This window comes from Ammodytes marinus, assembly GCF_949987685.1.
Source record: "Ammodytes marinus genome assembly, chromosome: 13".
Taxonomy (NCBI): domain Eukaryota; kingdom Metazoa; phylum Chordata; class Actinopteri; order Uranoscopiformes; family Ammodytidae; genus Ammodytes; species Ammodytes marinus.
The window spans coordinates 21,745,694-21,766,807 of NC_137217.1; the positions used below are offsets into that span (position 1 = coordinate 21,745,694).

Consider the following 21,114-nt stretch of genomic DNA (forward strand, 5'->3'; position numbering starts at 1 on the left):
GCCATTGCTGTACATATCTCTGCACTGCTGTAATATTGTTGAGCTAAAATGGGGGATTCTCTCACTGTCTCCCTCTCCTGTGTGCGCTCAGCCTAACAATGCACTGCAGCGGTTTCCTCGCGCCTCTCCCCTCTCCATCTCCCCTCTGAATCACACTCCATCGCACTGATCGCTCAAAAAAAATGCATGAACATACTCCAATAAAAAAAACAAGGGTTTTCCTTCACACCCCAGCCGGTGCTGAGTCTCCACCTCTTTTCTCTGTTGTCTCTCTGTATTGATCCGCCCCTCAGTCGTCTATGCGCCTGTATCTCGCTTTCTGGTCAGACGTCCCCAGATCTTCCTCTATTCCTTCTTTTTGTGTGTTTGCCTCTTTTGCCCCCTCCATCCTTTCTTTCCTGATGAAGAGAATGAGAGGAGTGGCTGTTTTATCTCTCTCTCTCTCTCTCTCTTTCTTTCTCTTTCTCTGTCTGATGTCTTACCCCCTTTTTGTCCTTTCTTTCAGCCCCCTCTCCTTGCTGATTACAAATGTATATGTTTTGTTTCTATATGTGTTTGTCCAGCAAATGACGCAGTCTAGACAGTGAAGGGTGTGTGTGTGTGTGTGTGTGTGTGTGTGGCGGGTGCATGTGTGGTCACTGATGTGTTTTGTTGACTTTACATGCGCAGGACGAAGGAGAAAGAGAGGAGGAAGAAAGCACGACAGATGGAAGGACTGAGAGACAAAGGTACAGACAGATGCGGGGAGTGATGGGAAGGAAAGCAAAGAACAGTTGAGTCATGTATGGGAGAGGTGTGGAGACGATGCTGTGTGAAATAGGAAATAAGCGCCCAAGAAAGAAAATCAAATCCCTTTTGCCTGAGAATTGAATAAATATCTTAAAATAGATGTAAATGCATGGATTTTATGAAGCCATAAAGGGTTCATAAGGGGATATATGATAGGCCAGGCATAACAAATCATGTATAATCCAGCCAATTCACACACAGTGTGTGTGTGTGTGTGTGTGTGTGTGTGTGTGTGTGTGTGTGTGTGTGTGTGTGTGTGTGTGTGTGTGTGTGTGTGTGTGTGTGTGTGTGTGTGTGTGTGTGTGTTTGTGTGTAAGCTGTCTCTGTTGGGAGCAGAGACATATGGCTAAAGGCTGCTGCAGGGGTCGGCTTAACAATCGCACACACAAACTTTACCTGTTTGGAAGAGAAAACATACCTGTACAACTCCCCTCTGATATGTGCAATAACACAGTGAGTATCCCCACTTCGATCTCTGTCTCCCTCCCTGCCTCTCAATCCTTCTCCATCTGCCCATCATTCTGTAAGTAAGTAAGTCACTGTTTAGAAGTCAAATCTCTAGAATGCTTCAGTCAGGCTCTCTTCTCAGCATGTGCTTTTTGCTGAAATCCTTGGTTTGTCAAGATGTGTATATCCCTCTCTATCTAATCAATTACCTTTTCAAGTCATTTTGCCTGCAAAAATGACAGCTGATTGTTATTACATCACAATAAATGAAATATCTTTTGTTTGGTTGAACAACACAAGACTTTATGAAGTAACCTTGAGCTATAGAAAACTAGGCATTTGACACAATTTTCTATAGTTTTACAGACCAAGCGATTTATTGATTTATTAATTTAATAATTGAATAATCAATGCAGCCCGATCACACACATTCACATGTTTCATAGATATTACAGTACACCCGCCTGGTGATCTATGATATGGACCATCAGTGCAAGACAAGGTCAACCGCAGAGGGAAGACATTCTTGACACTAATCTGACTCGTGATACACGGGCCATTCACAAAGATGCATGCCTATCATCGCCTTTGTCTGCTCTTTTCTAACACTGACAAACTCTCTCTCTCTCTCTCTCTCTCTCTCTCTCTCTCTCTCACACACACACACACACACACATACACACACACATTTACACCAATGCTAACCAAGCATGAACAATGACATGAAACCGCCTTGCAACACATGACGCAACGGCTTCCATCATGTTCCTGTCAGCAAATCTCTTGTATTCTTATCTGGGGTGTTGATGCAGCGCTGAATTTAAATGCAGCAGACCCTGTCTAATGTAATCTTGGGGGCCAACACACCTCATTGTTGCAATCAGTGACTTTCATGTACCCGTCATTATCCGTCTATCGACTCCTGGGTGTTAGGTTGCAAGCCAATGATAATGAATAACAGCTTTCATACTGTCCCGTTCAGGCACGCTAAATATGTTCTGCACTGAATGATTGGAAATAAGTGCTTACAAAGTCACTTGCGTCAGGTAGCCTACAGCAGACAAACATGTGTCCTTGAAGAAGCTCGGACTGGTTAAACTTAAAAAGATAACGTCATTTTTTCCATTACCCTTTGTCTCTACTATATCACCTCCAACTGCTTTCCATACGTTTTCATTTTGCGCTCCTCTGAACTCAGCTGCTACTAGTGTGTGTTACTGTATGTGTTAATTGCAACCACGTCTGACGCATCTGCCCTCAAGGAGCCACCGAGTTAGGTTAGACAGAAAATGGATCTGTGTGCCTTGAGGGGGAAGTGATAGCCAGCCTGCATAAGGTTTCACATATGTCGAAGGAGAAGAAATATGAAGGAATGAAGAAGACAAGGGGACAAGGAAAGGAGAGGACAAGATGGGTGGTTTGTTTTTAGGAAGGCGCATAGGAGGGCAGTGGGGATGAGGAAGAGATAAATGTTATGAAAAGAGGCAGCCTCTCCCAAAGTGTTCCCTAATTGCCGCTTTCATGTGATTAGCTTTGTTTTAGCAAGTGGCAGGCAGAGTGTATGTGTATTATTAATGGATGCTTTAGGCTGGTAGTTCACCATTTCCAGCTTGAATTCTCCTGTGCACACATTGTTTGGCCGTTTTTATATATTTGTGTGTGCTTGGCATGGATCTCTGTGTGTGCGTTTGTGCACTCCAGTTCCTGCACTGAGCATAACCTTGCATATGAAGAGTTTCCCAACTCTCCTTTATTATTTAAAATTCCCTTTCCTTCTGTCCTTCAATCACCCCATATTCCCTCTCCCTCTCCTTCCAGCACTCCTTGTCTAGACCACCAGTGCTGCACTGTTTATACCCAATGATGCTCCTGTTCCCAGCTTTCTTCTCACGTGTTCATTCATTACAACACGCCTATCATTCTCTTTCTGGGTCATGTCAGTATCAATGAGTTTCCACTTTACACTGCTTCCTATTATTTATTGCATGTCTTGCTGATGTGGATTTGCTTCCTGGCAAAGGGTCCTAGGGGAATCGTCTTCCCTCGAGGAAATTTTAGTCAGACTGTGCTCAATACAGTAATGTGTATCAGCCTGACACCTGCTGGGGAAACCGTAGCACTGCAGTCTAACACTGGCTTTGAATGGATGCCAGTTTGGCAGCGATGGATTTTTCCTCAGGGTACTGAGTGAAGAGACCATGTTCTGACACAAGTATGCAGGTTATCATCCTGTCTGAAGTACGCCTTGAATTTCTGCTTGATGGCTAAATGTTTTTTGTTATTTGGAAACCGCGATCTATACCTTTTTTTTATGTGAATTTGTGGAAGGCTCTTTGTTGCACTGTATCTGCAATGTAACTAGAACTTTGTCTGTTTGGTAATTTTGCTTAAATTAGTTTTATCTAAAACAAAGAAAGTTCTTAAAATGTATGTGCTGCCAGAATGTGTGGAGCAATGACATTAAAGTTGGACTCAGCTCTCTCCACATCCAGCAGGTTTCCCGAAGGGAGCAGTTGAGTTCTCCTTGAAAAGTTCACAAATTGTTATCTTGGTAACACAGACGTGCTATCTATGTCAGTGGTGGAATTGCATTTAAAAAAAGCAACCAACTTTGTTTGAATATACAAATCATGATTGTAGTTCTTAGTTATAGCCCATATTTTCTTGTGACTCTTGAAAAATAACCTCTTCAACATAATATATCAACAGAGGAAAAGTGGAAAGCTATCCAAAGTTGTTGTTTGTTCTATGCGTTTAAAATGCATTTTCCTGGATGATGGCAATTAAAACATTTACCTAGCATTCAAATGGATTCCCACTTTTTCTTTGTCGAGAAAACGTGTGTGTGTGTGTGTGTGTGTGTGTGTGTGTGTGTGTGTGTGTGTGTGTGTGTGTGTGTGTGTGTGTGTGTGTGTGTGTGTGTGTGTGTGTGTGTGTGTGTGTGTGTGTGTGTGTGTGTGTGTGTGTGTGTGTGTGTGTGTGTGTGTGTGTTGAGAGAGAAAGACTAAGCTTCTTTGCAGATCAGAAATCAGCCCAGATCAGGATATTAACTCTGAGCACTGTGGTATTATGAGCAGGTATTGACTCACATGGAGAGAGTTGGAGAGGGTGGAGTGGAAAGAAAGACGTGAGAAGGGGAATCAAAGTGCAGCATATGGAGGGCCGACTGAGAAATTGGGGGTTGGAGGAGAAAAGTGGTGAAAAAATGGGAGAGAGAGAGAGAGAAATGTGGCACTTTAAAAGAGGGAGGGGGAGAGGAACTGTTCATTCCAAGGTTTGGCTGCATTCCAGGTTGTCTGGCTCTGATTCTGACGGCCTCCTGTTTTTCTTTTTTTGTGTTATGTTTTGTTTTACCTCAAGACTGACTGGACCCCAGAGCTGCCTTCTCCCTGCCTGATCCAAACTTCAGTCCCCGTGGCACCACCCGATGTTTGCAGCTGGCTGAAAAAAGGGGGAAGAGTAGCGTTATGCATGTGTCATCTTAACTTCCATACTCTCCAAGCCGGTCAGACAGCAAGCAAGCTCGTGAATTGTCTGGAATTTGAAAACGGCACAATAGTTGACCTCTTGTTCCATGTCACCTGCCTGAGAGCCGGCAGTCAGGATAGGGTTCGCTTTTTTTCACAGCACAGCTTGTTACTGAGGACATTTCTGAATGGAAATTCAACACATTTTTCTGTCCCAGTGGAAGTAGGGAGAGACTGGAAACATTCTTTGTAGGACAATAGGCTATCAAAGACCCCAATGACCACTCCCTGTATTTCACATACATACTGTATATCAGCAACAGGTTACACAACAGCTAGTGCACACAGTCATTTGTGGTTTAACAACCTGAAATAAGTGCAGTGTCTCAACCTGACCTCATGCAGTTATCTGTGAGTTGATGGCAATCTGACCGAATGGCCATGAGTAAAATGGGCAAACTTGATGTTACCTGAAATAACATCTATTCAAAAAATGTATTTATACGTATAATTAAGCCAATATCAGACAGGACATAGAAACCATATGATAATATAGGGAAAAAATGACTTCCAATGCTAATAAGCATGACTATGATCATTATTACAAAATGACTCACGATTAATTTTATCATTAATAGATCTCTAAATAATGTTTGAAACTAATGTAAAATTAGTTTATTATCAAATAGGATGGAGAAAAGCAGCAAATCCTCGTAACTGAGAAGCTAAAACTAATATTCTTTTGGTATTTTACAGCTTGAACTTAAGTCGCCGATCGTATATTAAAACAGTAATTATTTGCCTGTCGATTGGCTTATAAATCTAATCATTTCAGCTCTGAAAACCGAAATAAGGTAATATGCAAAGGTATAAGACTTTGTTGAGTTGATTCACATTAGGAAGAGGTGATACAGTCTATTCACATTTGTACCTGTACAATTTAACAGGTGACAATAACATTTTCAAAATTTAAAAAATAAAAATGTGATAAGAATAATGGTAAGTTGTTTGTCAAAAGGACACATTAGACATATGGGAGGTTTCTTGCACTGTACAAGCAATGACTAGACCTGAAAGTGAGATAAGACTCAAAGGTGTGGGTTATGAGTCGCCATGGGTTTGACGTGTGTTTGTGTGTGGGACTGGGAGTGACATAAAAGGATATTGAGTCAATATGCAGGATGGGAGGTTTCATTTAACGCCTGTTTCAGGACCATCACATCCTTATTGTCAGGATTAACATCAGTAAGACTTGAGAAATAGCCATAAAATGTATTTACTCTCTATGAAGAAGCGTAGTAATCATGCAGAGAAACAGTCTAAGCCTTTGCACATTGAAGCAAGGAAAATAAAGACTTAAGACCAGTTACATTATTCTACTGGAAGTAAATAAAGCTAAAATAGCCAACCTATTCGACAACCCAGCCCTGTTGGAACTTTCTTTAGCCGTTGTACCTCCTTGTGTTAAAACGCTGACCGCTTTAAGCGTCTGTATCTAATCAAGCCTCTTGCCCCATTATCTCTCCCTCCCTCCCGCTCCCTCATTCCCTCAGTCTGACCTTACATGGAGAGGCAACTGGGTTGATGTCATTGACTGAAGAATGCTGCAAGAATCCAGAGAGAAAAGAGAGCAGGAGGAGGAGGGGTCTGGTTGGACAGTTTATGAACACACACAATCTCGGAGAGAGAGAGAGAGAGAGTTGCTGCTTACATAGTAATACACAAGTCCTGAGCCAAAGTCAAACGAGAAAGAACTTGTTTGGAAGGATGGTGTCATTCCTTTTCCAGATCGAAAAGCACAGGGGGAGGGTCTTATAGCTGGAAAGGGGAAGAGAAAAAGAGAAGTTACCATTACAGTCAACTCTTACTCAGCCTGGAACCAAGAGAAAAAGGAGAACAAAAGAAAAGAGGGGGGAAGGAAAAGTAGATCCACATTGCAGCTGTATTAACAGGGTAAGTAGCCTAATAATAGGCTATTTGTTGTAAATCTGTATTAATATTTGGCATATGTGCTATTTGTTTAGGGGGATATATTTTCTACAGGTTACCTTATAAGGTAATGCAAACATCATGATAGCACAGATTTACTCATTGCTCAATGTGGGCTGCTGTTATCACCTGAGTGAATGGCATCTCTGTGATGTGACAACTGTGATGTGTGGATCTGTCATGGCATCGTTTTGAAACGAAATCTTAAAACTACTGGAAACTCTGGTTTAAAGATAGGCTACCTCTCAGGGGGTGTCCAGTTGTCTTCCTATGGGGTGAATGTGGACAAATCTCCCTCAACGTAGTGTAGGTTTCTGTATCAGCTGATGGATACCGACGATAAGGAACTGGGCTATGCGGAAGCTCTAACAGGAAGTCCAGCTAAAGTAGACCCCGAGCTAGCTTGAGTTAGCAATGCAGTTCAGAGAGTAGCGGTATTGTCAAACATTAATGACAGTGCAGATAAGAGAAACCGTCTTCTTCGCCTTGTGAGGTAAGAACAAATATGGGGCAGCGTTTAGTCAATGTGTCGCCACCAGAAACGCACTGACCAAAGCCTGTAACGTTAGAATTGGTAGGTTGGGTAGGGGTGTGTGTGCGCGCGTGGAGGTTTCGTTTGTAACCGTTGGTGTGATCGATGACAAGCCAGAGAGGTGACGTTAACGTTTATCAATAAAGGTGACTGGGCAGACTGAGGTAGTAGCTGGTCTTCAACCGTCAATATATCAGATTTCAGAGTGAATGTTTGTCGACGCTGTGAGGCTGATTAATGGAAATAGGAAGAATACAAGATAACGTTTTCGAATGTACGACGCAGCCTAAATGTTTATAGGTTCGTGCTAATATTTACGTATCAGCAACCTTGTTTGCAAAGTCTAGGTTTAGCTACAAACCTTCAATTCCTTCTCCACATCCTGTGAATTGCTAGTTTAGCAACAAACCTTCAATTCCTTCTCCACATCCTGTGAATTGCTAGTTAGTCACGCTGGGTTATGTTTCATTAACCTGGCTGTCTTCATCTGTCTTGTTGTGACCGCTCACCATTTGACTTGACATCTGTCAGAGCATTGGCTATCAGTTGGCTAAGCCTTGCTCATCAATAGTGTGCCAAAAAGGTGGGTTGAAGACCATGCTGCAGTAGGCTATGTTTAGTTTATCGATAGTGCTAAGTCAGTAGGAATTTGTTATCAGAATTATGCCAACTTCAGCATAGGCTAAAATGTCTGCATATTTGAGAATGTGAACATCTTGTGATTATCAGTGTTTATGTTAGGCTACCTCCTTGCCTCTCTGATTTGCCTGCCTATAGCTAGATGGGTGGGGAGCTTCAACCTAAGGCCACAGTCAACCATGTTTGGGAATAACATAAAGCTATGGTTATCCTGAGGTTTGTGTGGTGCTCCTGTTTGAAAAGGCTGGCATTGTAGTCACTGACGTATCAGTAAATTGATGAAGCAAATACAAATCTGTGAGTGAAGATGTTCTGTGAACGACTGTAGGCCTGTGCTACCCTTTATGGCTGGAGGGGTGAGGATGAGGAATCATCCTCAATTGTAGCCTCCATGAGTCAGGACCGACACTCAAACCATTTTAGCGCATGCCTTTGGACCAAATCACTGCATGTCTAGTTCTTTGATTTTGTCTATCACTGTCTTGTGACTCTTGTTTGGCCTACATCGTCCTCCTGTGCGCCAGTTCAAGCAGACTAGGTTGTTTGGGTGAGCTGGACACAGAGCCCATAGGGTAATGTTATTACCAATTTTGAAATGCTGCCTGTTCAATCAGGCATCCAAATACAGTCTGAGAGGGAGTGCAATACTGGTGCTCAATACATGTCCAGTGACCTGTAAGATTGGACTCAAAAGGGTTGTTTGTCCCCGCATTAGTGACCCCCGGTCCAGACACGCTCTCCCAGAAACTGGGTGTGCTATTAACATCAGAACAATAGAGAGTTCATCAACAACATTAGTCATTGATACAATGACTGACCAGAAGTGTCAGTTATCTTTAGGTTAACAGTTTTCTTTTTTTTCTTTATTGCTGTTGTGTAACTATTATTTGTATTGCCAAGATATTTTGCAAAGCAGTAATGAGCTTATTACTGATTTGGGACCTTTGGTTCTACTGGTCTTGTTTTTGAAACAGTAGGTTGGACAAACAGAATTTTTATATATTTACTCTCTTTATGGGCATGGTGGTTATTTATGAAAATGTGTGAAGAAATACTGTACACATATGATTAGGTGCTTTTATTTTTAGAGAAGATTAGGACCAATAAGGTTTATCAGAAGTTCAGTGAGGCACCATGCTACAACTTCTGTATTATCTTTTTAAAAGCAGTAGCACAGTATATTAACCTGATTTAGTTCCTCTATAACCACAAAGTAATGAGCATCTGCTGAGTTTAAACCCCCCGTTGTAAACCCCTCCTCAACAGCGTCTGCATAGTATGTGCCTTCAGAGGAAAACAAAAAAAAGATAAACCAAAGTGGGCCACAAAAAGAGATTAATTTTACTTTTGTTTGGATGGATTCAAAGTTTACATGAGACTTAAATGCTTAGTCTCAAGTTCAAAGCCATAATGTTTTTTTTTTTTAAATCCTTTTAGGTATGGTGACCCAACTGAGCTTTGGTACCCAAACTAGGGTTGAGAGAACCACTTTTCTGGCTTGTAAAAGTTGTCTGGCCATGTGGAGTTAGTACACACTTCAAATGCAGCAGAGTACAGTGATTCATGTGGGGGCCGTTTTTCTAAAAGCTACACAATGTCATCCTCCATAACAGCTGTAAAGAGATGATTAAATACAGTCCCGGGTGATGTCATCCAGTTTAAGTGTTGGGTGAGAGAGATGAATGAGGAGAGCACAAGAATAAAAGGGATACAAATTGTGGTGATTTGACTCAGAACACAGGTCTATACATCAGATCGAGGGTGAGTCTGAACTTAATAAAAGCACTTAAGGAGTAAAAAATATGACACAGGCGAAAGCAGCAAAGATGCATAGAAAGAGAGGCTGAACAGAGAGAAAAAAGGTGAAGAGAAAAGCGAGAAAAAGGTGATGTCATTGAGTTGTCGTGCCAAAAATGTTCCTAAGCCGAGGGTCTCTCGTCTGGAGTATCAGGTTTCAAGATAGATTTGCGTTAGGACATCTGAAGCTCAGTGTGGGGCTGATCTCATCGATTTAAATCCCTCAGGGCCGTATCAAGGAACAGATGGAACCTGACCACAAGTTATCATCGCTGTTGAATGATTGAGTGGACTGTTACATTTTGCCTCAACAAGGAAGCTTATGTACTTCAATGAAAAGACTGAATCACAGTCTATACCCACCTTTTTCCAGCGCTCTTTTTAGAAATCCAAGTGTCCTTTTTTCAGCATGTTGCTGATAACTTGCACACCTTACTAAGCAGAGTTTTATCTTTACCGTAACCAGTCAATGTATTTTTTTTTCGTCCATTCAACTTGAATAAGGCCTTGATAATTTCGATTTCTGTAAAGGGTATTAAGCTGTGGAATGAACTTGATGAAGATGTCAAAGGGAGTTGCAGTTTGCGCAATTTCAAAACAAATTATATTTCAAAAATTATTGAAAATTACAGACTAATAAGCTGAGCACAATGTGAATGTCACTATCATAACAATATTGTAACGAATAATAGAGGCCAGCAGACAGACTTGTATGTTTTTGAATACTTTTGCAGATGTGTTTAGACTGCCAGATAAGAAATTGAACAGGCCACATACAAGGCCACTTCACACTTTGCATTGACACAGACAAACTGAACTGAGCTGAGAACTGCTAAGTTGGTCTCTAAATGCCATTGACCGCGTGTTTTCAACACGCGTCTGTTTGTTTGTTTTTTTCTTATTTTTTTTATTGTTTGTTTTATTTTTTATTTTTATAATTTTCTGAAACAATATCTGTGTATCTAAATCCGAATCTGATGAAAATGGGGGCGGGACCTGATAAGCCTTTGGCTTCTTCCGTCACCCTTCGGACAACACAAAGTAAGATAATGAGAAGCCAGCTATTTTCCAAGAGACATAAAAACACGTCCTTTCTCTCTTTCCTTTTTTTCAGTGTGGCAAACTGCTCTGCTAAAACTTTGCTCACGAGCCTGCAGAAACTTGGCAACTACAACAGTTTGCATTTCCATTCCAGACCCCTCACCCTCTCCCCTTATTGAGTTTTGCCCCAATTTTCTGAATTTTTTAAGTTGGATTGTAAAGTGGAGCTAAAAGTATGTAGGTGCTTTTAGGTAGATTTTGATGTTACATTGTACCCTGTATGTAGGTAGATTTTTTATAACTAATAGGCACAGTGACATTTGAGTGAATCTCATTTCATTCGTTTTTCCCCCACTGTTTGGACTCAGGAATTATTCCACCAGTCAAACGTGTGTCTTGTAAAATGAGAAAGTATTTGATATTAATAATGTATATCAATCCAGAAATTGTCCAAATCCAAAGAAGTAGGTATGTCAAAGGAAAGTTCTTTACTGCGCTTGCTGCAATGTGAAAGCAAACCTAAGCAGGTCAAATCTAGTGGATGGAACAAAAAGATGAACCTTGGTTAGATCGGAAATCGGCCTTAGACTATCTAATGACAGGAACAGATGCCACCTCCACTCACTAAATGACACCATAGCCTCACCCTGGACATGTGTAATTGCGATTTACTTTTTTACATCAGTTTATGGGTGATTTAAAGGAAGCGGTGCGAGAAAGCAGAAGAGAAAAAGGTTCCACTGCTTTCACATCATAGAAGCTGGTTATGTAAGGAGCACCAGATATACTTTCATGAGCTCTAAGGGTAAAGGGTTGTTGTTTTTTCTTGTCAGAACTTGAAGCAGTGCCTGTGTCCCAACACAGTGGAATGAGGGTGAACTTTTCTAGGTTGGTTTTTATCTTTTACTGTCTGCTAGGTCCTGCCTGTCAAGATAATGATTTTCAAGTCTTGATCTCTCCCTGGAAAGGTTGTTTTCTCAAATGCAAACTCAAATATATCGAATTTAAAAAACTAAAGTTTTGAGCCACAGTGTAAAACAAGTTTTTTGCTGCTTTTGGAGACGAATAGAAGAAAGCTGCTAAGCATAATGTGCCCAGGGGATATGTGAATGTAACAACTTAAAACAGAAAAGACAATACGTTTAACAAAATTGTCTATAACAGTTACCTATTTCAATACCATGCAAAACTTCTTCAATACTTTCTCATCAGTTACCTGAACGTTGAGAGTAAAACCACAATATTTAAGCCTACTCAAGAAAGCCAATATCAAAATGCATTAAGACAACCTTAATCACTGGTTTTCTCTGTTTTCTAGTTTAGCTAATTGCAGGCTTATGTTTAAGTGATGCGAGGAGTAGCTATAGTAAAACGAACAAACAATAAATGGACATTTACTGAAGTACTTTTCGAATTATAGGTGACTGAGAAGATTGTCCCACATGCCTCCTTAAAGTAAATGTGAAATTTGTGAATGCATTAATGCTATGTAACCTTCATTGGGGGCAGAGGATGAAGGCCACACAACAAAGTGTAATGTTCTCCATTTCATTTAATCAAAATTATATATATTATATATATATTATATTATATAATTACACAGGTTGTGTGAATTTATTTTTGACAAACTGCCACACCATAATTTTTATTATTATTATTATTATTATTATTATTATTATTATTATTAGGAGTTTGTAACTTTTTTAGAGATGCAGGGTAGAATTTGTTAAACAGCAACAGATTGTGAGTTAAGACAGCAAGTGTGTGTGTGTGTGTGTGTGTGTGTGTGTGTGTGTGTGTGTGTGTGTGGAGATGTGTGCGTCAGTGAGTGAGTGAGTGTATATTTGCGTGTGTTGGCTGAGGGGGATCAATGGGACATTTAAGAACAACAGTGCTTTTGACTAAAGGTCATGTTCGGGGCCATTTCCCTTCAGGGAAATATGTTCAGACTTTGTGAGGAATCTCCGTAGAGACACTGTAGTACTAGTAACATAGTAACATCAACATTTGTTTAACCAGCATGTGTGAGGTAAATATTTGAGCTCACCATCTTTTTTTATTTAAGCACCTCACAGGAATATGTTATGATCGTTGCTATCGTCTCTCTCTCTGCTTAAAACTGCTCTCCCTCTTACCATACTTGCTAACATCCTTGTGTTTCTGCATCCCTGTAAACAGCCATGTGTTAAATATTGTAAAAGGTCCATGGCATCTGGAGATGCCCCTACATCAGCTGCGTCTGCTCTGTAAACATGGATGGGATGAGGAATATTTTCACACACTGTTCTCTCATTCCACTGTGGACCATTTGCCAAAGCTTTTGTTTTTAAAGAGTAACCCAGTATTCACAGAATGCCTGGTGGTTATTTTGTTTTTTACTGCCATTTCACTAAATCCAAAAATAGTCCAAAAGTACATTTTAAGAGACACTGCTAGCCACAATAAACCTCTGCATAGCGTACTGTTTTGGCAGTCTATGTAAACAGAGTCAATGTTTGTATTGAGAGGACATGCTTAACACATTGAATAAATCAAACTGCAACCTAAGGAAGATACTTCAATTCTAAAGTTGGAAACTCAAGAGCAAAGGAAAATGTTCTCCTGAGGATTTCTTACGTTTGCAGCTTTCTTACCAATTTAAATTTTTAATTTGCTCCTCTGTTTTCATTTTGCAGTGCATAGAAGGACCAATATCCATAAACACCAAACGCTCAAATACCAAGAAAATGTTGTCTACTTTCTCACATTTCTGAAAAGAGCTTATTTTTACTTTTTTAGTGTAAAGGCAATACATTTTCAAAATATGGGAGCTACTTGTTTGTAGTTTGAAATTATGAAGGACAAAATATTTAGTTGAAGTCTCTTCACTACTAATTCTCCAACAAACGCTGACATGATTATTCTGCTTAGTATTGCAAGACTTGAACTTTAGTCAGCTGACTATTGTCGGTTTCATCGTGTGGGTTGCGAGAGTTGAAAAAACTAAGTCTCAAGTTATTTGGACTTCACTATGACTGCAAACTTAATTTTTTTAACTGTTGTCCATTATATTTCTTGTGTTCATCCTCAGATAAATAGACCAAAATGGAGGAATCTAGCAGCACAAAGCCGTTCATGGTGACATCCTCTCTGAACTTCAAAGTCACCACACCGTCCTTCTACAACCAGCCAAAGAAGTTTGCCTCTGTTGCGCCACCACGGCCCAAAAGTATGACACCTCCCTCAGCTCCATCACCAACACCAGTAGGCACAGCTGTGATTGGTCGAGTGGGAGATCTGCCTCCGCCGCCCCCTTCGCTCTCTTATGGTATTTGCATTATTAATGCTGTTTTTGTGAACCACTTTTGTGACTGTCTTAAGTTATACCCACTCAGTCAGCAGCCCTACCCTATCCCAAACCATGCTGCTTTTTTTTACACTACAGCATGCAGAGCCAAGGGGCGAGGCAATGAACTTGCACTTTTTTTCTTTATCTAAATGTTCTATTAGAGAGAAAATGTTTTCAACAGTCAACATGTTGAATCTAAAATAACCAGAGGAAACATATGCAGGAAAACATATATTGTGATAACAACATCCACCCGGCAGGACTTGGCTTTGTTTCTCACATGTTAAGTTAAGAAGCTATGAGTGGAACAGCTACTGCTCGCCAAACACCTCTCTAACTGGACACATCCTCCCCATAGTTTAATTTAAATTTTGTTTGTTTATTTGTTGTTTGATGTTGAAGCACTTCATTTATCTGATTAAGTGATTGTAAGACATTTGGATCGTATGATAAGTAGAAACTGAGTATGAAGACACCATTCTGTTGCAGCTTTTAACCAATCAACCATTTTTGTCAGACTTCCCTCCCCCTCCTCCTCCCATGGACGATGATTTGCCAGCCCCTCCCCCCGAAATCGCACCCACTACCTCTGACGTCCCCCCACCCGCCTTCCCCGCTCCTCCTCCAGTGGCAGACGACCTTCCCCTCCCAGCTCCACCTGAGGAGAGTGCCTGTCCACCCACCTCACCCTCTCCCCCTCCTCCCCCACCCCCTCCACCTCTCCCTGCCTCCGGCACCAGTATTGCCAATGCGGTTGGGAACCCACAGGTGAGTCACAATGGTATTTAAACCCCACCTAGACGAAAAGTTGCTTTGCCTGCCATCTGCGTGGTTCTTCCTTGCCATGCATGTAACTGCATTTCGATTTAATTTGATAATCGGTTAGGACACTGGAGGACATTGTTGTGGGACCATAGTGAGTCCATGGAGTGTTTGAGATTTTCCCCACAAATTGCATTAGCATCAGACTGGGGAAGAATCGCACAGTTCCATGCTTCTAACAGGATTATTTCCTATTTATGTTACTGAAATAGTTTTTTTTAGCAAGGTTTACTGTAGATCTGCTTAAGTTGCCGCTGGTTTGTCAAGCCGTAGAGACATCAATGTGTGCAATTCCATGTTGATAGGAACTGTTAAAAAGTACAAGGATACCTCATTGTTATGTTACATGTCTTCTGGCAAATAATCCAAGAATCTCAAATTAGATAATAATAAACAGTTACTATTCTAATAATAATATTTAAATTATTTATTCATCTTGTGTGCTTTTGTGTTTATCATTAATTCATGCATTCTGGGGTGTCCACCGTAATAAATGTTCTAAGTAACTATAAATGCTAAAACGTTTATAGCATGTATAGATATACTTATAAAAAACTATAAAAAGTGCTATCATTTTTGGTGATACCTTCATGCTCCCTTGCCTGATTGTGATGTCACTGTGTAAATAAAAGTACATTTTCTTTGAACAATTTCCTCTTACTGTCTTCCTCTGCCAGAAACTAATGGAAAAGCAGACTAGCTTCGATCAACAGCTTGACACCCTAACTGACCTTCTGTCTGAGATGGAGGCCAGAGGACCTTTCAACCCCAAGGTATCATGCATTAGGATTCAGATAGGAATACACGCTTAGGAGCAGATGAGAGGGAAAGTGACAGCAGGCTTTGACTCACATGAGCCTCACTGTAGAAAAAGAGTGAGTCACACAGAGGGAAGAAAAGATAAAAAAAAGGAAGGTGAGTTGGACCGTGGAAATAGTTTGGAGAGCTGCCATGTTGCTTTCATTAGTGTCTGTTCATCTGTTCAGGTTGAAAGCTCAGTGATAAGTGAAGTGCACATACAGCACAACAGACCGAAAGATAGAACAAAAAAAGTGAGGTAGCTGGTGATTCACGCTGCGAGAGGAGACAGAGAGATATAGAGAGAGAGAGAGAGAGAGAGAGATGCACAGAGAACTGAGTATATAGCGTGAGAGCGTGATGAAGCCAAAGTGTGCTGCCAGAGACCCAGTGAGAGGGCCATAAATGGAGAGTGTTTTCATCCAACTGGGAGGTACTGGATCAGGGCGGAATAACGTTGGCTCAAAACTGCAAAATAAATGTCAGAAAGATGAAGCACCTCTGATAAGCTCAAACTGTGGAACGCATATCGATGTTTACTTTAATCAAAGAACCTCATTCAACACAATAAAAGTGTCTATAAGCAGCATGTCAGGATGAAGTGTTATATTTTATGAGACATGGATTGTTGCTAGACAAACGGCATGCTTGTATAAAATAGCCTTAAACTGACTTTGCCTTTTTCTGCGTGTTTTGTTTTGGGGTTAATTAGATAATTTTATTGTTGACGACGGTGTTGTTTTATCCACAGTTACCCAACCAGTATTCTTCAGCACCAGCTCCCAAGCCTTCAGCTCCTCCTCCAACTGCTCCTAAACCAGCTCTCTCCTTCCTCCCACCCCCTGAGATGGGCGACCGCCCGCCCCCAGCGCCCTGGGCCGAGGAGCTGAAGGCCAGAACCAACAGACAGGCCAATCACAACTCTGCACCCAACTCTGCTGCTCCGCCGTTTGCTAAGGCGCCCCCTGTGGCTCCCAAGTACGGTTTTGGAGGGAGACCGGCAACATCATCAGTCGCTATGGCACAGAAACTGAACCAGAACCTGAATCAGAACTCGACCTCAATTGGTGGCCCACAAAAACCTCCCCCGGCCTCTGCTACCAGCTCTTTCCCTCCACCTCCCGCAGCTCCTCCTGCAGCTCCTACTCCGCCTAACAATATGGCAGCTGCCCCTGCGCCTAATCATGTAAAGAGTTCTCCCTTTGCCGTTCAGGTGAACGCAAACCAAAACCCTCCTGCGGCTGTGCCTCCTCCTCAGCCCAAGACCATGGCCTCCTCGCCTCACTCCTCTTTTAGCCAACCAATGAAAACTCCCTCTGCATCAACGGTATGTTCCAGCTTTATCCTAGTAACTAAGAGACACTATAAAGGCACAGGAAGTACAAATAATTTAGTTTATAGTCAACGGAGCAGAATTATGCAGGTCTGCACAGGCACTAACAGTGTTTTCTAAGGTGGACTGCTCAATCGTAAATAATAAAAAGCTCTATGATGCATGTTGCATTAAACTATGTAAATAATGTATATATATGTATTAATGGCTTTGTATTTGTGTGTCTATGTGCATGTGTACAAGCAGCCCTCCCCTCCTGGCCCTGTTCCTATTCCAGGAGGAGGTGTTCCTTTGAATATGAGGGAAGTGGAGGAACTGGAGAGAATGACCAATGACTTCATTAAGGACATGGACACACATGCACCTGTCATCACTTCCCCTCCTACAGGTACACACACACACACACACACACATGCACTTGGGTAATAAAATGGTTTATAATGTTGACAACATTTTAATACCAAACATTGGAAAAAAGAATGAAGTTCAGAGGGTTTTATAGATGGATTGAAAAAAGAATATACAGTACATTTAAGGTTTTTTTTTTTTAGTTTCATGTGCTGTCTGAAACACAAAGATGCTAATTGAGTCCAGACTGTGTTCCATGCATTATATTATTCTCAACATTAATTGGGATTAGGGGATGCCACTGTATATTACTCAAGCTAAACTTAGTAGAAATTGCATGTTTTCTTGAATAATCAATATCTTCCTCTTTTTCATCCTCTGTCTTGCCGCCTTCCTTTACCCATTGTAGAGGTTTGTGGGAAATGTGGTGAGGGTCTGTCCCGTACCCAGCCAGCAGTAAGGGCCATGGATAAACTCTTCCACTCCAACTGCTTCTGTTGCATGAGCTGTCACCGCCCCCTGCAGGGCATGCAGTTCTATGACAGGGATGGCGCACCTCAGTGTGAGGACTGCTATATGGTGAGGAGACAGATTGTGTCTGAGTTGCCTGCATAGTGAATTCAGCTAATTAAATGGTTGAACAAAAACATTTAGTTTGGAGTAAATGGTCGCAATGAAGATCAAGAGCACTAGCAGATAAAGAGAAGTTTGTGTTTTCTTTTCATGTGTTAGTAAAAATGGATTGGTACTAATGTGTAGAGTGTGCTGACCAACAATGACAGCGAAGTATACCATTCCCCTTGTGTTTCCAGGTTAATAACTAGTTTAATATCTACATCTCAGTGCCATCTTAATTTCCTTCTGCTCATCCTCAGAGCTCCCTGGCAGTGTGTTGTCGATGTGGGGAGAAGATCACAGACCGCGTGCTGAAGGCTGTGGGCCAGTGTTTCCACGCCCAGTGTTTCCGCTGCTGCACCTGCTCCTGTGTACTTGAGGGGGCGCCCTTCATCACCGATGATAACAACAACCCCTACTGTGTGCAGGATTACCACAGGTAGTTACTGGCTGTTGATTCCTAAATGATCAACCAACAAAATATTACATCTCTATTTATTTCCTATGAGAAGCGATTAGTTTGGCTTATAATGTAGGACACCAAACATACAATTTGGGAACAGGTGTGTGACAAAGGTCTTCAACCGAAATTCTGTTTCACATAATTTCTCAGCACAATGAAGTTTTAGCTGCCAAAGCACTTGTTTTGCTGACTATGTGTTTGTCAATGTGTGAGAATTTGACTGAAGGCCATCTACTAAAAGCCAACTTTTCACCCATCTTTGCTAGGCGTTTCTCCCCTCTGTGTGTGAGCTGTAATGAACCCATTATTCCCGCCCCGGGCAGTGAGGAGACAGTCAGAGTGGTGGCTCTCGACAAGAACTTCCACCTTAAGTGTTACCGTTGTGAGGTAAGACATTTAAACACAAAATGTATGTTACTGTATTCAATAAACTATAGAAAGGTTATAATGAATCAATGTATTTATTTGTTTTTGTAGGATTGTGCCCGCCCTCTCTCCATAGAAGCGGATGAAAATGGCTGCTATCCATTGGATGGTAAAATCCTGTGTATGAAGTGCCACACCCAGCGAGCCAAGCAAGCTGCGCAGTGATAGGCTGAGGCAGCATCAACTCAGATTAACTATGAACCAAATCCAAAAGCACAGGATTCATTTAGCCGTTATTTTGCCTTTGCAACAGGGCTTTATTCAATTGTATGTGCGCAGGTGTGAGTGTGACTGAGTGTGCTGTGTGAAAAGGTATGTTTGCATGCAGATACAGTGTAGTATTCCTCCATCTCTGTTCACTTCACTTCAGTGCAGAAGTAATGTACTGCATTGGAATAAAGTCCCCTCCCCCTTTTTATTCCCAGTCTCCATCTCTCCGATCTCTTATCTAGCCTTCTTTGTGTACTAGAGCGTATTTTTTGTGCCAATTCTATGTTTACGCAAACATTTCCAGCATAACTTGCACAAGAACAGTTTGGTCAAAAGAGTAGTCTGATTAGTCTAAAGTTGCTCTCTTTGTCTCTCCTAGTAGCACCATGAATGGAGATATTTCCATTTTAAGGGGTCTCTTCCCGTGAGCATTATAGGGTGAGGAGAATCAGGTATCTCATATTTGACCATTTTGCAGTTTTCACCTTCGGATTGGCTGTCAGTAGAGCAAATCTTTGATACTTAGGCTGATGTTGTGCCTGCAAGCATGGTTAATGATGCTTTCCTGCCTAGAAAGTGCTTTATGTCGGCCGATCTACTCTTACAGCATTTTAAAATTTTAAGTCATCTAGGGCTAAACGACTGCAAAAAAGATGAAACCGTGAATGTTGCTCTCAGTTCTTGTGATGTGAATTTTATAATTTACAGGCATGTGTTGAATAATGGCTTGTTGCTGTCTCTTCTTTGATCACACATACTGTATAAGGGCAAGATTAGAACAAAACACCTGCCAGTTTCTTCTCGATAATGGTTTAAAGCTGATTGAACAGCGTGTTTTTAGATGGATGCTTTTTGAATTCACAGAAGAGCACAGATTTTGCCAGCACATATTCCATTCCAGGGGTCTCATAAGTTCAAAAGAAAAAATGCGTAGTTTTAAAAGAAAAAAAGCGTAGTTTTAAATGTCAGCTGCATGGCTGAAAACAGGACCTAGCATGTGATTGTTGCACAGTTCCATAGTGAAATAAAATATCCTTTTAGTGTCTCTTTGACTGTAAAGCCCCCTTACATAATCAGTTTAGTTTAAGTAGACAACATCTAGAAACATAGTTGTAGTTTTTGATATGTATTCTTTTGGAATCTTGCTTTAAATATAATTTATGGACCTTTTTTCAAAATTAAGTATTACTGTTACAGCAGGATTATAGATCAGTAGCAACATAAGCTTTGAGCAATGGGGATCATGTTAAAACATAGTGACCAAATATTTGGGCAAGATTGAGGTAAATAAAACTGTTACATCAATGTATTGATATATTCATGTATTTTTTATTATCACCTTTTTTGCATTTGAGTGCAGTTTATTGGTGTTGACCTTTTCTATTGTTTCAGCAAATACCACTATTCTATCCATTATTTCTCTTTTGTACCTTAGTCTGTTCATGTCCGTTATATAATATTGTTCCTCTCTTACTGTACTGTATTTCATTGATAGATGCTTTCAACTATTTTGTTTCATGTTATCCTGGAGATTTGCCTTCTCCACTATTGTATTCCATTGTACCTTTTGAATCGAGCCTGGTTTGCAGCCACAGACATTCATTCCACGATAATAAAACAGTTGTTATGTAGTTTTGCTTGCATTGAGCCTGGTGCAGTATAACACCAGAATAACGAACATGGCAATAGTTATTCCGCATTGCATGATACCTGTGCAGGTGTTGGTGGTAGTATTATGTCTTGTTTTTTGTTTTTTTTTGCACCATCTTCACCTTTGGCCCTGCCTTTCTCATCACTATGTGATATTATACGTATGATGATGCCTTCACAGTTGCGTTTATCTGCCGTTTCGTTGTGTCCTTTCTCTTGTATTACATGCAGATGCCTTGTCTTTTTTTTATATATATATAAATTCTTGTCTGATATGTGTGAATGTGTATTGGTTTAAAAACATTATTTAGCCCCACCCCTTCCCCTTTGGCTGTATCAAAAGATAAACAAATAAATTAATAAAATGCTAATTACCAAAGGTGTTTGTCTGATTTCTCGACTTTCAGTGACCCAGTTTTG

The 21,114-nt window shown here is 40.9% G+C and overlaps 1 protein-coding gene across 2 annotated transcripts; it reads left to right on the forward strand.

The window, feature by feature from the left end:
* The first annotated feature begins 6,423 nt into the window (after positions 1-6,423).
* Positions 6,424-21,067, forward strand: zyx (zyxin). 2 transcript variants are annotated; one of them, XM_080039028.1, is made up of 10 exons: positions 6,424-6,656; positions 13,772-14,008; positions 14,547-14,797; positions 15,529-15,624; positions 16,401-16,976; positions 17,229-17,370; positions 17,740-17,909; positions 18,206-18,384; positions 18,675-18,795; positions 18,886-21,067. In XM_080039028.1, exons 2-10 carry the CDS (start codon positions 13,786-13,788, stop codon positions 18,997-18,999), a joined length of 1,872 nt encoding a protein of 623 aa, XP_079895154.1. In that variant the 5' UTR covers positions 6,424-6,656; positions 13,772-13,785; the 3' UTR covers positions 19,000-21,067. The 2 variants fall into 2 exon arrangements, with proteins under 2 accessions (XP_079895154.1, XP_079895155.1); XM_080039029.1 differs by lacking the exon at positions 6,424-6,656 and adding an exon at positions 7,086-7,185.
* The last annotated feature ends 47 nt before the right edge of the window (positions 21,068-21,114 follow it).